Below are 16950 nucleotides of genomic sequence, written 5' to 3'. Positions count from 1 at the left end.
GGATGCTCCGCGTCGCGCCCTCCACCATTTTAAGACTGGCGGATGAAACGCGGCGAGGCCCTCTCTCTCCCGGCGTGCGCCGACGCGGGGAAGGGAGGCTGCGCCATTAGAGGAGAAGAGCGGAATCACCTCGGGTTATCCGCCGGCTTTTTTGTGACAGCCCGATAAGAGGAACAATTCAAAAAAACAAGACGCAGCGGAGGGGAGCGCGAGAGCGAGAAGAAAAGAGCAGCGTGAGGCGAAGACACAAGAGTGATTTGAAAGGAACTGTCAGACGGGCAGGATTGTAATGTATTATTTGAGTCACTTCACTCGGTGAGGATCAGGCAGCGGGGTCATATGAGGCCTTCAACGGCAGTTAAGGTGATGGCAGTTTAGAGAAGCAGAAGGTTTTCATTTAATAAGTCGTAATAAGAGACTTTGAGCCAAAAGTCTCAACTTGTCTTGTTAAGCGCTTCGCTTTTAACATGTGATGATACAACACAGCACTATTTACCCACACGTCTCTACGAAACAACTGAAACGAGTAAAAGAAAAAAATAACCAACTAGGTCGCAATCATACGTTCCATTAGGTCGGTCCTGATTGGGGTATTTAGGCTGTGAACAGAGTGCTATGAGCAGAAGTGGCACCTAGTGAGAGAAAGACGGTGATTACTGTAATCAAGACTGTTTCACTGCAGATGAGCTAGAGATGCTGAGCAGGAACGAGGAGAGAAAGAGGGGAGAGGAGGACGCCGCCGCAGAGGACACGGCGCCCTTTACACCAGACTCCGTCCAGGCCGGTCGGCGTCGCCCCATGAGCTCCGGCGTATTTACGCATTTATACATTGGCCGGTGACAGGATGTGTTCGGCCGAGTGTGAAAATGCTGCTTCGATTGGAGTGGGCAAGCAAGTGTAGTGCTGAGGTTGACCCCCCCCCCCCCCCCCCCCCCCCCCCCCCCCCCCCCACCACCACCCCCACGTTCCTTCTCTGTATCACTTCCTTTCAGTTTCTCTGTGGAACAAGCTTAGTCTGGGTCTGATGGGATCACCCCAATGCTCCTACCACCTCCCCCCACCCTCGTCTTGTGGTTCTAGGTTGGTACCGGCCTTGATAATTGATCCCTCTGGGCCCTCCAGGCACATCCAACAGTGGGTAGAACAGAATCACCACTAAGAAGACAGCTGCTTGGCCACCCCAGACAAGCTCAGAGAAAGGGGAAGGAGAGAGAGAAACCCTGTTGCTGCAAACCATTAGTTCTATGTGCCAGATTCCTCCTAGAGGGAGCCAAGTCAGCACAACCTCTCAGCTTGGAAAATACCAAGTGCTTCATTTTGGGATGCTGGGAAGGATGTTTGGACTGGAGATGCAAGAGAGAGAGAGAGAGGGGGGGGCGACCAAGAGGGACAAAGTCTGGCTTTCTAGCTGTAAGCGGTTCATCCTCCCTATTTCAGGCCAGGTGTCAACACAGCACAGATCTGGGGGGGTGTGGTGATTTGCGCACGTCCAGATATGATCCGTGGCTCACGCTGCGAGAGGCTCCTAGCTGGTAGAGTAGCATATGCTAACGCAGAAGGGCCAGACATGTGCGCGCTGAAACAGCATTGTTGCCCACTTCTGTAAAAGGCGTATCACCAACACGTCGTCTGTTCTGGAGCTGAGAGACGCGCGTGTTACGCAACCAAATGGCTTGGTGAGCGTGAGTGGATTAGCTTTGGAGTGTTGGAAGCACCAACATGTAAGTAAGGCTGCGAGTGACGAGCATCGGAGGGTTTATGATTGATTCTGCTGTATTATATCCTTCAGGTCTTAAAACAAATGATTTGAAGCACACAAGGCCTTTGTACTGTGTTACTGTTATGTAAAACAAGACCCTGTTTTACTCCCACGCGTCTATATTTAACAGCACAACAGATTTAAGGCAGGACACCTACCAAGCAGACACACTCCACACTGGAATAAAAGCTATGCCTCCGTCGAACAGAGCTCCATAACCATGCCGGCCTCCCTGTCTCCTCTCCCCTCAGGCTCTATGACGCGACAAGAGTCCCCCTCGACACTCTTGCACTATGGAGAGCAATGATGACCCCTTGACAGACAGCCAAACACCATCTACCACCACCTACCGCCACCTACTGTACCACCACCCTACCAACAGCGACACAACTACTTCACCCAAACCCTGGTCCCAGAAAGCAGGAAGCAACACAAGCAGCTACAGGGCGCCAAGGTACACCAGAGTCCCCGCGGATGAGGGCTGCTGCTTTAAATCCTGTTGTGAGAGTGAAATGACTATACTTCATGTTGTTTAATATACATTTACAATTATTTTTATAGAATCCAAGTAGCGCAGCGTGCAGCGGGAAGCACTGGCATGATTTACACGAGAGGCCGCCTGTTTGATGTCTTTATCTGGCTCACTCGCCCCCCCCCCCCTCTTCCATAAGCTCACCAGTTCCCTGGTGTGTGTTTAACCGGAGAAAATCCATGCGCGCGGCAATAACAGTAAAAACCCGTCGGGTTTACTCCCGGCTTGTTCCGGCGCTGCTTTATTAGCGCGCCTTGTACGCTGTCCTTAAAGTATTAACCATGTCAGATGGCGTCTGCGTGCGCGAATAAAAAGGCGGCGCCGGCCAGACGTGGGTATTTATGTGTGTGATTGGGGGTGGGAAACCACCGGTCGCGGTGTTGTAAATTTTGCATTGGATGCAATAAAAGGGATGAGGCCGAAGTCGTAAAAGTGTCCGGCCTTTGGAGTTAGAAAAAGCCGGGGCGGCTTCTTCTCGTGGTCAATGCTGTCAGCGTTTATGACCTTAAGACTCGCTTTCTTGAAACAATCTGACCCCACCACCCTGCGGTCCAGACGATTTGGAGCTATGAATAGAAACAGAGCAGAATGCATGTGGTGAAGTCACATACAGTAGGAGGGTTTGGGCCTCTTATGTACAGTATAGAGCCTGCAGCTCCCCTGCAGCGCAGCAGCTTACACCGCGGCAACGGATCAAATCTACACATTGTGGCGCACTGAGGGGGAGCAGTCGAGGAAAATTGGCAGCGTGACGTTTTGTTATCCGCGGACGCCATCGTCCCCTCCCGAGCATGAGGTTTCTGATCACATTGTCGAAGGCGAGTTGGCTTTGAGGTTCTGACGGAACGCACCGCGCGTCTCCTAATGACATAACAGCCCAGGCAGCTTTGAACTCGCTCCTGGTGTCTGGAGGCCCGAGCGCAGCACGCGCTCCCGTGTTTTGATCTCGGCATCTGCTTCAGGCGTTATTCAACTTCACAGCACGTAATGAGTGATTTCCCTCTCCCTTAGTAACCTGTGGATCATTCACCAACATACAAGCTCAGTCATGAATATTCATGCAGGCGGAGTATCGTGCAGCATGAGACAACCTTAGAATAAGCTCAAGACTTTAAAGGGCGATGGCAGGACGAATATTAAAAAAAACAAGTGTACAGAGATGAGTAGAGCCTTCATTTCTTGCACATTTTCGCTCCCGGCACTCGATTACTCGACCGTGCGTCAGTCCGTGAGCTATCGGGGCTGGGTGTTCACGCGTCGGCCACGGGTCACCTCCCCGTGACATTTTCCAAACGCGAGTCAGCGAGAGTTCGCACAGGGAGGAAACATCAAGCCGAGGCCATATGTTTGGGTGCGTTTGCCTTCGAAACCCCCAGCTGGAGACCCACTCAGCGTGTAGCATGAGCCTAGCATGAGCCTAGCATGAGCCTAGCATGAGCCTAGCATGAGCCTAGCATGAGCCTAGCGTTCCCTGCGCTTCGGCAGATGGCCCGCGTTGCCTTCACGTCACGTTGGGAAAATGCACGCACCGTCTTATTTATACAGCTGAGCGTGTCGGGCTCTGCCCAGCTCGATCGAACGTCGCCCCTCGTCCTGGACCGAACGCCGCTGGGCGCGTATCGATGAGACGACCGAGTCGCCCGCTGATCCATAACGGGAGAAACCTGCACAAATGAGTCATTAACACAAATGTGCTCCGGCTGTGACTTTCCCTTCTGATGCTGTGACACCTGCAGCAGTCATTAGCCTCACTCCAAAGCCTAATCCTCTCTCTGGTTTTGTTTGAACAGCCAGACCCACTGTGCTCTCACGCTCCCGTCCACGCCGACACTGGCTCTGCATCAAATTCCCCTCAAGTCTGCATTCCTCCGACACAATAATATGAAATATTCTCTCGCCGTTATAAGATATAAAATAGAGTAATATGGTCGTTTCCTGATAAACCCAAGGTAATAATCACCTAGGGCCTGTGAATTTTATTCATAGGGCAAATTCATCTCATATTCATCTGACATCCATTCCTCTTTTTAATAGAAGGCTTGCAGTTCCCCGAGATGGGATTTATGTGCGAGATTTATGGGGAACCATTTGCCATAGTGTGGGTGTGAGGAGGAGAAGAAGGGAGACTTACGTAGAGAGAATATAGGAATATTACCATGGTAGTCACAGACTATATTGAGGCTTAAATAAAGAAAAAGGCCATCTCTGGACTTGGCATCCATTTCAATTCGAGCGTGTTTCCCCCCCTGAGATGTCTGCAACGTTCCTCACGTCAGCTGTTTGACCGTCCGGTGCCACCGGAGTCTCGCTGCGCCCGCTAGGATGCATAAGCAAAGGCGGAAACCGTGCTCACACTGGGATTAAACACCTGTTTGTGCGGCCTACAGTAGCGGTTAGCGTAGCGTCGTAAGCTGTTGCACCTCCGGGTTGTTTCATGCCGGGCTCAAACCAAAACCGTGACATTCCTTTTTTTTATTTAAGCTCCGGCTCATTGAGATTACTCCCAGAGCATCAGATATTGTCATCTGTGATACATTGCCACAACGCCGTCCAACACCTGCCCCCTTTCGCAGTAATTTGCACCCTGTGAAATCATCAAGAGTTCATTATTATGAATTAGGCTTCGGCGGCGTCTTGGAAGGCACCGGCGCTTTCTATCGAGTTAGCTGCGAGGCTGTCGGGGGCCAGATGGTGAAGAGGCTTCCAGATTCATCTTTCTGTGATAGATTAATTGTTTCTCTGCACTGGGAGACTGTTGGGTTACACCCGCTGAACAATACTAAATATTTGACTGGCAAACCAGAGAGCGCTGTAATTAACACGTCGATTTTCTGAAGAGCAACGGGGACGCGAACGTCTGCTAGCAACACGGCGTATAAATATTTGAATATGACGCATGCAGTATGTTTCCCCAGTCCTCGTGTTTACGCTCGTCACTGTTTGCTCTCTCCATCCCCTCACTTAAACCGGACCCAGCAGATGGCCGCCCACTCTCCTTCCACTAACTCCACTGCCACCTAGCGCTTGCTTAAGGGAGATTATTTGGTTCCTTTCTTTATAACCCTTTAAGGTCTTCACCCTTGTGATTTGGCGCAATAATAATAAACACTACTCCCTTTCTCTTAATTTGTGCTCATATCTTTTCACGGCTTCTCTCTTCTCATTTCTTCACAGGTCTCATAACACAGCCGGAAACAGGAAAACCAGGGAGCGAACTCTCCCCTGGACACTGGACAAAGTCTGCTCACTGTTAAACGTTTCCTCTTCCCTGTGACGGGCTCGTCAGAGCCCCCCGCTATCTGTTCTCGGGTCAACATGACGCATCCACTTCCTCTCCACTCTACCCCACAGTATCCGCCTGCTCTGTGAAACTAGCAGCGCCTGCTCGTGCCACGGAGGATCAGAAACATTGAAATCCCACGAATGTTTGTTTTTTTTGCCTCGTTCTGGAAGCTCGAACAACGGGCCTTCTCCGCATCCGTCTCCCGGCCTCTGGAGCGGGAGTTCTCGGAGTGTGGATGGGGATAATTACGGACCAGACCCTGCTGCTTGTCGGACCACAACCGAACTGGGCGCTCTCTGCTGTGAATAAGCCTTCTGCTGGAGTAAACCTCCCATATTTTTATAGACCAAAGAGCAAAACAACAAATATGATCATTATGACATGAGCGGACCATCTGGCATAGACACGCAGAAACTAGGTGAACGTGCTGCTTGTGTCACCGCCGGCCAACAACTGCCTCCACACACAGACGCAGACAAAACTGAAATGTGTCGCGAACAATCCAAGGAGTACTTTTCAAACGTTTTTTCTCAGACTAAGTCCACCACTGTATTTTGGAACTGGAGATATAGGTACTAAATATGTATCAAATGTGTATCAAAAAAAAGAGTCTGATTTGCATTTTTCAGTAGCTACGGTCGGGACGGTTGCAGTGAAAGTGTTTCGGCCGGTCGAGCATAAAAGGACGTGACTCAAATCAAAGAAATATCCACAGAGAGTATAAATGCTGCTGAGTCTGAAAAGAAGGAGTGAAATGTCATTAAATGTATTTTGAAAGGCCCTAAAAAAGTTATATATTTAACAGTTTTATATGTTGTACCTTTGTAGAGAAGCTTATTGGACTTGAAACGTGGTCATAATGGCAGTTTAGTAGGATGCGGACAAATGCTGTTGTTCTCATCACTGCTGGCTCGTAGTCCCAGGTTTTCTGTTCACACCTCGGTAGCCGCTTTCTTTTCATAGTCATCTACAAGTCACTGTCTCTGAGAAGCATTAGGAAGGGAAAAGAGGAGCGTGAACAATGTATTGAGGACTGATCTGCAGCCGACTGAACATTGTAAATCTATGGTAGTCAGTGGAAGCCATTGAAATCTGCTAATTTGCTATGATATTGTATTGTACACAGTGTGGAATACTGACTCATTTCCTCTCTATGGGTTTTGATCTCTTAATTTATTTTTGTGCTTGTGTTCGTTTGCACAAATCCAGCCTCTCTCTAGTGGCAAGGGATACAACGAGCGAGCGAGAGAGCGAGGCAGAGAGAGAGAGAGAGAGAGAGAGAGAGAGGGGAGGAGGAAGCACTGCAGAGGTATATAAGAGTCATTTACATACATTTTTTATCATGAAATATTTTAAGAATAAATTAAATACATGAAAAGAAGCAAATTTAGACGGTCTTGGTTGTTCAAGGTCATCAAAGGGAAATCCAGATGATTTTTCTTCCCGTCTCGCTTTGATGAAAGTCCTGTGTATGTTCCGAGTCCTGAGAAGCTCAGCGGGAAAAATGTATGTGGGGGGAGAAAAATCAAAGTGGTTTAAACAGCCAGTATTCGAGTCCACCTACAGTAACATCCAACCCTGGTCCCTGAAGGCCCCATTGTTTCGCTGTTCTTCCGCCGGTTACATGCATCACACGCCTCCAGTTAGGAAACATAATAAATACATCTGCGTATGTAAAATCAAAAAAGACGCTGGGTAAGTGGAAAAAGAAGTCTGGTTGTGTTTTACAGGTGTTTCGAATCTCTGGAGAATTGAAATCAGATTAGGTCTGAATTTTATCGATTAAAAGAAAAAAAAGCAAACACAGAAAATAGCTACTGCTGTATGTGTAATAAGGGTGAGGCAGCTCCACGCTCTGGTCATAATAATGAGCCAAAACAACAGTCGGACGCATTAATCTACATAAGAGTGCAATTACACATTGCACAGAACTCTTTTGTACAGTGATGAATGCGGTTGTGTTTTTCCCAATACGCTGTTCAAGGGCTATTGAATGGACTTCACTGGAGGGCACTCGCAATAATATTGACTGTATTACTGGTCTCCACGGTCGTTAGAAGTGACACTTAAAAAGCAGCCATTTCTCTGCAAGGTGATACAAGTGCTACAGACTTTCCTCAGCGCTCGCCACAGCTACTGTACAGAGGGTCGTGCAGGTCTTCAGCGCAGGCTAGATGTACTGTATGCTAGCAGAGTGAGTGACATGCAGCAAGCAGGTCATTGCTCCTCTAAATAAATTAAACATGAGTGTAATACAGGTTTTGAGACATGAAAACTGCCTTAGATCCAAAAAAAAGCAGTTTGGCCAGACAGGATGCAAAAAGGAAAGTATCAAGGCTACAAACACATAAGTCCAATGTTTGCGAAGTAAAAAAATTATATGGTCCAGCCCCACATACAGGGCTAATTAGTACCTGTTTTATATGAATGAGCTGTGGTGCCAAGGTTTCTTTAGATAGGTTTGCTACCACCATGGAGCCGGCAGGTAGAGATGCTGAATCATTTCAGGGCACAGTGAGCAATGCAGCCAAACTTGAAGTCGCCCGCATCCTTTCTGACCTGACGCCAAGTGCACAGGATCTCTCCCGATTCAACGCTCTGCCCGGATAAGCACACGGGGGCTCCGGAAGCAAGCACCCACCGTGTAGACGGGAGCGGTTGTGACTACAGGTGCTTCCAGGTATGTGTAAGCATTTGTTCCAAGTACGCGCTCAAGCCCACATCACACCGATGGGAATATTTATGAGCCTCCTCAAACAAAAAGCCCAAATCCGCGCGAATCCCCTTCTGAGGTCGTGCCGCAAACAGAGGCTTTTGATTCTAGGGTAAACACACAGAAGCAAAAGGTCTTAACCCCAGACTCGCCTCCTAAATCCCGGTCTGAACAGTTACGCTCGCCCGTACTTGATATTTTTACCCAGAGATCTAACACTGCGATCTGGGCTGGATCGCCCCGTGCGCCGCCCTCCACAACTCTGTGTACAGACGAATATCTGGAGACAGAAGCGAGGCTTTAGGTGTAAACCGAAGGGCTTTCTTTTTTTCGCCACATGGGAATGATTCCTGGTCAAGAGCAGTTTGCTGTAGCAGCGTTTAATTACATCAGATTGAATTCCAATAATCTGCCGCGTATCCTTGAGGTTTTTTTCTGACAGCGCGTGGCGTCGTTCCTCGACACGTTGTAATTTGATTAGTGCAGGACAATGCGGGGCTTCCTGGAGCAACGGCTGTAAGCAGGTACAGTCAGAAATAAGCCGAGCCGAGCACAATGACACAATCCAGGAGTCGGTCGGAGGAGAGTATTACACAGCGACTACATCGCTGCCTTAGGTGGGAATTTTCCCCTTTTTTAAAGCTTCAAAGCATTTCCGCAATTCTTCCCATTTGCTAGTGTGTGTGTGTGTGTGTGTGTGTGTGTGTGTGTGTGTGTGTGTGTGTGTGTGTGTGTGTGTGTGTGTGTGTGGATTCCAGCACGTCACCGAACAGCATCGGCAGAGGCGAGAAGATGAATACGCACGGCGTCCTGCAGCAAAGACCACAAGGATAAAAGATGCTCCCTCCATTTACAGCCCGGATAAATCTCTGAAATACCAATAGTGCACGACGCTGCACAAAATATTATTATTTGCTTTGATGGATAACATTTACCTGCTAATTCAGATTTCATACTGTGAGTGTTTACAGTATAAATCTAATTAAGTGCAGCCATCACGGCACAAGGTGGATCGATACACAATATGGCCAGCACAGCTGCTTACCTCCCAACGATGCCTCGCTGCCAATATTTTCCACCTATAAAACAGGCCGGGCTTCTCTCAGGCGCGGCCAATAATCTGTCAAGGTTAGGGCAACGAGAGACAAAACATTACCTCAGTGGGTGACACGCCGGCTACATAAGAACAAATGACTAAACCAGAGTCAGGTGCTTTAGGACGGGGGGGGGTTATCCATCAAGTCTCTCCCCTTTTACAGGAGTTTTCCTTTCACTTTTAAATGTGTTTTTAACTTTGAGAATGACAACGAATGCTCATTAACAGTCACATGCGAGGCTGCATGGTAACATGCGTGGTGACATCAGCTAAAGGAACAGCCTCCACAGGCCTTTTCAGGCCAAAGCTGCAGCCACGCTGCACATCGATGCATTAAAGGTTCATGCTGGTGACCTTTTTTGATTCAAGTTACAATATAAACTAATGCAAAAACTTACTAGAAAAAAAAAAAAACTTACTAAATTTACTAGAGCGATGAGGTGTCCTTGGATGCTCCTCCACCGCATAAACCAACAAAACATCACAACGCTGCAAATTAAATGAATGAATTTTAATTAGATATTTACTAAGATGCAGAATTAAAACCAAGCCGGACCCACTTGTGGTCTGAGTGTGTAATTAGCATTTCCACCGCTGCCTCACTCTGAGCGTCACCGAGCGTCTGACTGCTGCGTGGAGCCGGACCCGCGGAGTCTCGGGTTGAGCCTCAGAGCTCCAGGCCCGAGCTCTGCCTCGACTCCTACGATCGGCCTCTTTGCGGTAGACGGCTCATTGTCAGCTGGGTGTTCAAGCTCCATTTAACTCTAACTAACTGCCTTTAGTCATTATCACTCCTCATTAATACTGCACCGGTGCTGCCGAGCAGCCCAGAGAGCACGTGGGTGGAGCGGCTGCACCGTGTGGACCGTATAGGAACATAAAGTAGGTGTTCGTCTGCTTTTACGGAACAGTTACGGCTAAAGTTGATCTTAAAGGTCACTGGGAAAAACAGAATTTTATTTAAGAGCGAAATAAATTTGGTCAACCATCGGAGCAGCTCTACAAATAAAGTAAGCTGTACCGCACCAAGACTAAAGAGGCAAAAGTCAGCAGTGAGTTAGAAATAAAAGGTTTGAAAGCAATGATTTAAATAGTTGAAGTAATAAATAAATCATGTGGAATATAAGATTTATAAAATCAACTCAATACTGTAGGAGTCGCCCAACTTTTTTAACTTCCAGTACAAAAAGATCAACTAAAAGAACTGTTGTACTAAATTAGATTTAGACACTGAAAGTTAAATTTGATAAGACTTCAAGGAACTTTTTACAAAGAGAGTGGAAGAGCAAAAGTAGGAAAAGAAATAAAAGCAGTGTAAAGCAGGTTGCGTTGTGTGTGTGGAGCCGGTAATCGGGTTGTACGCGCCCCGCGTCCACGGGGGAGGCAGGGATGCGGGGCGACAGCTGGGGACCTGGGCCAGCACGCTGGACCACTAAATGAGAAAAATGACCAGCTTTCAGCAGCTCTTTTAAAAACTCATTTACATCCTGTCACATTTGATTATGGCCGGGGACCCGCGCCGGCGCTGCAGGACAGGACTAAGCCTGAGCGCACTGACCGTGCTGGCCGGGCTCCTATCGGCCCGCGCCGCCTCGCCGCTCCGCTGGACAGCTGATTCTCCTGCGTCAAGCTTTTTTGCCTTCTCTCTCTCTCTCTCTCTCTCCACTCGCCCCGCTACCTTCGCACTTGGCTCAAGAGCAGGCATTTATCACCGTGCTTCTGCTCTTTTATGCAGCCGCTGCACGCTAACTGTACGCGCACCTACAGTAAAAGCGCTCCTCACAGACCGTGATGCTACTAAACACGCTTTAAAATGTTCCCCTAAATCCACTTTTAGCTACAAATGTACATAAGAGCTCAAACTGCAGCTCGACTCACAGGGGTCACAGGCTCCGGCGCTGCCTTAAGCCAGTGGTGCGGCACATCGGCAGTCGGGGCACGTCCGTGACGCTGTGATCTGATGCATACATCAAAGCCGCGGAGAGTACCTCCACACACACTGGGAGCTGCACGGATCCCCTCCGGCCTGCGGAAACTGCCTTTTCCTACACAGTCGGCCATCAAGAGCGACATCCTCGAGGAGGTGATACAAACAGCATCTAATGAATTTTTAACGACAAGCCGAGCGTTGCGAGAGGGAGAAGGAGAGCGGCTGACAGAGAGAGAGAGAGAGCGAGAGAGAGAGAGAGACCCCTGCTGAAGGCATTACTGTGATTTGTGGGCTCACCTTTGAGCGGGGAGTAAGAGGCCTCCCGCCTCAGATCATCGGGGCGTTAACTGTGCGCGGCGGGGGAGCCTCTCGCCGCCGCATTGTGGGCCAAATGATGTTTGAAATGTTTTAATCAAATCCTGTCTGTTCATTAGACTAACAATAGGCTCCATGGGGCGAGCAACTCAGTGGCTTGGCTGCTTACTGGCCCCCGGGGGCACCCTCCTCATACACTGAGTTCCCCAACCTCCTGCAGATATATCCCAACATGGCGGCCCTCCTATACATTTAAATGGGCTTTTATCAGAGTTGGCAGCTTGTCGTGCAGTGTGATTTATATGGAAAGCAAAAAAAAAAAAAACGTCTCCAGTCTCAATCTGTCTTCTTGAGTGGCACTTACATCTATGCGAGATTACGTGTCAAGATAATGTCGCCTACAATGTATATGTTGAATTGATCAAGTACACATAGATGACAGACAGCTTGTTGCTAATGGCAACAGATAACGTCTGTGTGGAGGCTTAGCGCGGAATAAGGCTTTGCTGCACGTTGAGGCGGCGGTGGGTGCTCTGACACCGACTGCGATGATTCCACGCCTCATCTTCTAGACTTGACACCAGAGCTTCCTGTCGCCACCGCTTCCGCGATGTTTCAGATTTTTTCCAGCAGCCTTTGCATCGTTCAACGGCATCACTAACAACTAACCGAGACAGTGTTTGTCTCCTCCCTCCTGAGCACAGACCACCTGTCTTTAATCTGAAGTATGAAACGTCCCTATATTGTTTGACCACTAAATCTACTTTATTGTGTTATTCCACCCTGTCAGACCTATCGATCAGTGGATTAAGACAAAGATGATGCTTTAGAGCTTTGACTCATGGTTTCATCGCTGTCCCGAAATCCAATTGCAATAGAAGTTCACGGATCCAGGCCGAGATTTAGTGCCACGGGCGGGATTGATGACACGGAGCCCGGCCATAACGACGGAGGTGCGCGCGCCCTATCCTTCAACATAACTCAACATAACAGTCTGCTTTTTATTTGGTTATTACAGTCATTCACTTGTTGTTATTTAATATATCACGATCCGAGCGCGTCTCTATCGTAAATAACGCCACGCGGCGTCCACTCACGTCTAACACTCGGGTTTCATTACGAAGCCCAGCGCAAAAGTGCAACCGGCACAGAATAAGCTGTATTATTCAATGTCAGTATTGAAATCAAATTTGGAAATTTTCATAAGCTCCAAACTGCATTTGTCAGTGGCACCAGCTCTGGATTTATCACCACTTCAAACACAGTACAACCACCTACAGCTTTTCAATATACACAAAATTGCATTTTCAGATGGGCCCGGCGTCTTCATTTGAACTTTCACTGGTAATCAATCGTCATTGTAACACGCACGGCAGTAAAATAGAAATGCAGCATTCATGAATTGCAAGAAGGCAGCGGAAAATCTATCGCTGCACTGACATTTTAACTTGCATCGACTAAATACTCCGAATATTGGAAAAACAAAATACATACAATGGAAAAGTAAAAACAATAAGCCAAAGGGCCGGTGACCTTTTCAGGCCTGTATTTTCATGTAAGTAACGTAAAAGCCCCAACTCTGCTTGACTTTAGGAGACGCCGTCCTCTTTATTTGCACATCTCACTTGACTTCATCATACAGTAGGTGCACAGGCTGGGGAGGACAGCGGCCAGCATATATTTGAACACAAAGCAGAACATTTGATTTCACTCACTGATGCACACTGTTACCGCAGATCGTATCTTCACTGGAGCTGCTGGCTGCTTTTGATTTGAGGTTTCTATTAGTGCTGCTCCGCACTTTCTCTTATTAGAAGCGCCGCGCAGCAGCGAGCGAGGCGACAGAGCTGCTGCGAAAGTACCCGGCAGATGGAAAAGGTCAGTGCAGCCGAGGCCTGAAGCCTCGCTGAAGCTCCACTACAGCGTGAGCTGTTTACTTCAGGAGCGGTCCGTAAATTCGAGCTTCGGGTGCGCTACAGCCGTTTGAAATCACGTTGTCATTCGTGGCTGCTTTTGAGGGGTCGTCGACTTTATTTCAGGCTTCAAGCCACCGTAATTGCATCAAACGCACGTCCTCGCCGCGCGTCGCCGCTTCCACGGCTTCACAGAGGCTCCGTGTCACCGCCCTGAACCTTTGGTAATGGCCTGCAGCGAGGATGAGACCGTCAGCCCGGCGGGGGGTCCGCGTGCCTTTGTTGCCTCTGTCATCTCAGTAATTCTATCACTACTACTCAGTAATAGTACACTGTTTGAGTGAAAGCATGAGCTTCGCCCCCTGGACGTTTGTAGTTAGCGGCTCATTCATAGCGGTATATGTTTGTCAGATTCATCTGATAAAAGAGGGAGGACGCCAGAGGGCTCGGTGTTTCCACTTGACAAAACAACCAAACTGGGATATAATGTCATTAATGTCACAACCATCATAACTCCCCTCTGCTGGAGTTCTATTCTGATGTTTACAACCAAACAATGCTCTAAAGCATTGGGGCGAAAATCAAATAGAGCTAAATATTCATGATTGTATGCAACTTCAAAGCCTCACATTTGGCCTTTCTCTTATTATTTCTCATTACAATCTAATAGTTAATATGAATCATCTGCCGCTCATTTTCTTTTTGTACCTTTGGAACCATACATACACGCTGCCATCGCACCGCCGTCCCCGGCAGAGCAGGTGTGAAGCGAGGGACTGCACTCACCCAAGGCGCCGCACCTTGATGATGCAGCGCGGCTAAAGCGATTAGCACATCGACAGCTCCTGGGGGAGGGGGGGCGTTCTCACAGGAAGGACGACGGGCAGCGGAGACGAGGACATGACCCCCGTCGGCGCATCTGAGCCCTGATGCATTTTGAAGGTCCCGGTGCCCTCGAACTGGAGGTTCTGAACTCAAGAACACTCAGTTCTGTTTTAATTGAAGCGACCGCAGCTTCTAAGAAGCTATTATCAGTAATGTACGTCCAGGCATTAAAAGGCTCGCTGAAGTGGAACATAAACACGTCGGTGTTATGTTTAATCATTATCTCTTCAGTTAGTCGCATTACTCATCCCAGGCGTTGTCAGTCTCCGTGACACATCATCAAAGTAGCTGCGTGAATGAAGAGAAAGGTGCAAAGAGCCGCGGAGCAAATTTTTATGGCGCCGTAAATTCAGCCGTTTGGATTTCGGCCGAGTTCTCTCCGCGCGAGGCTGCGCAGCGTCGTTGTGCAGGTGCAGCGGAGGAGGAGGTGCGTCGTGTCGTCAGGAACCACTTCTGGCTCAGCAGAAACAGAGCCCGCTGACCGGTTCCACAGCTCTGCATGGGGATCAGATCAGGAGCTGAAACCATGACACACACGTGCTAATATGAGCTAACTAAGAGCCCCATTTATGACTCATTCACAAATTTCATGCAAGACATTTCTGGACACTTCACTCAGGGACCTTTTCTAATCGTCACCACATTCCCATACTCTCTTCCCCTCTTTTATATTCTCTCTTGCCAGCCATGAATAATTGATAATCCAGTGCCATCTTTGTTTTTTTTAAGAGTTCGAGTGCTCTGTATCTGTCTCATAATGATTAGTGGAAGGGTCACACTGCTCAAGCCCCTTGGTCGCCAGCATCCGCCCTTAATCCGCCCTAATCCCCAAAACAATGGGCTCCTCCAAGCAGGGGCCTGTGACAGATTTTATCATCCTGCTCAGAGGGATCAGTGTGCCTTCACACTGCCAGCACAACAATGATAGCAGTTTAGAACCGCCTCACTTTGTAAGTCCAATCTTATATGAGATCCCGCCTCTGGAAAGGACAAACCCAGCGGTGACGAGCCGACGTGCACGCGCGTGCTGATAACCGGTATGCACACGTTAGCGCGCCACATGTTAGCAGTGGCTTCAGGGCACGGGTGGGCGGGGGAGATCCAAACAGCAGTCCAAGACAAAGAGACGTTTATCAGAAATGTCCAAAGACGGGCCTGAGGACAGAACCCAGCGATCCTCATCACAACTCACAACAAGCCAGATGATGCTTCACTCACTCAGCGCAACCCTCAGACGCGTCATCACAGCAGAACCTATGGAAACGATTTATGATGTAAACGGCGCCCTGCTGCCGGACCCTTTGACCCACCTGGAGACTCCCTGTGCATACTCCACAGCGCGCTTCACATTCGAAGCGGCCGCCGCTTCCATGGTGATAATATTTCACCGGGCGCGAGCTCTCTGAGACGCAAAAAAAATATTACCCATTATCCCGTGTCTCCATTTCACATAAGTGCACATACATGCGCGCACAAACAAAGCAATAGAAGCATCCATAAGATAACTACAGCCCTGGGATGCACAATAACAACCATTATTACTTGGCATTTGGCAATGACATCCATCAGAAGCGGCCATTCTAAGCACCGCGATGGTACATAACTGCTGAGCCGAAGAGCTGATTTAATAGAGCATGGTCTGATAAAGTCCCTGCAGAGATCACTTCATGGCCAATAGGTTGTTCACGCAGCTAATTGGTCAAAAAATAAAACCTCTCTCAGGAATTTGATCCAGCGTTATCACCGTGGGTCTGGCACACTATTAATGAGTTGCATTGGCTCCCTTTAGCCCTCTAACTATATTTCTGCTCGGGCCGAGCGTGGGGACTTGTGCTGGGGCATAATTATGGTGATGATGATCCAGTGGTTTACCTTATAAGTAGCTGTACGCCGTGCAGGAGGGCTTCCTGCAGGCGGCAGTCAGGTAGGAAAGCGAGAGTCGTGCTTTCCCTGCACCTATAGAGGTATCATACAAACAAAAACAACAGAATTTATTATTATGATCCCGCATTCTTCCATTTATCGCCCTCATCCCTCTTGCTGCTGGCCGCAGGCTTGCTTGTTCGCCCGGCTCTGCTGAGTCACATGGTGGAGGGAGGAGGGGGAATGGGGTGGGTGGGGGGGGGGTGTGCCTGCAGCCAGGTCGTCTCCGATGAAACTAACGTATCGAACTTATTACACGGGTATCGATCAATATCAGTAGAAAGACTGTTGACCCTTAGATCGAAGCGGCCCACCACTGCTCAGCAGCCAACGGGCCAGATGTTTCATTTCATCCATCTGTCATCTGGATTTTCATAATGGTGGTGAAACACTGGAGCCGACGCCAGCTGTCACTTAGGCACGAGGCGGGGATTTATGCTGGACAGGTCACAGTCCATCAGGGGCCACGGGTTAAACTAAGAGCAGCCCGTCAGCAACAAACAGTGGATGTCTGACTCTCTGACACTATCACCCCCCCCCCCATCGCTCTACGTGTCCATCCATGGCTCCGGCCCCTCTTCCCCCCCCTCGCCGTCGACTC

At 48.8% G+C, this 16950-nt stretch overlaps 1 protein-coding gene across 3 annotated transcripts in view; it reads left to right on the top strand.

Moving 5' to 3' along the window:
• The window catches only part of tafa5a (TAFA chemokine like family member 5a), an 89695-nt gene extending 82969 nt beyond the window's left edge, over positions 1-6726 (top strand). For 2 of the 3 annotated variants that reach the window (XM_029161757.3, XM_029161759.3), the window contains exons 4-5: positions 2011-2213; positions 5466-6726. In XM_029161757.3, the coding sequence (XP_029017590.1) occupies positions 2011-2019 (9 nt within the window). In that variant the 3' untranslated portion in view covers positions 2020-2213; positions 5466-6726. The remainder of the gene's footprint in view (positions 1-2010; positions 2214-5465) is intronic. The other variant, XM_029161758.3, reaches the window with a different exon arrangement.
• The last annotated feature ends 10224 nt before the right edge of the window (positions 6727-16950 follow it).

Source organism: Betta splendens, chromosome 9 (genome assembly GCF_900634795.4).
Source record: "Betta splendens chromosome 9, fBetSpl5.4, whole genome shotgun sequence".
NCBI classification, from domain to species: domain Eukaryota; kingdom Metazoa; phylum Chordata; class Actinopteri; order Anabantiformes; family Osphronemidae; genus Betta; species Betta splendens.
The sequence above is the reverse complement of the archived record's forward strand: the minus strand, read 5'-3'. Positions and strand labels throughout refer to the sequence as shown.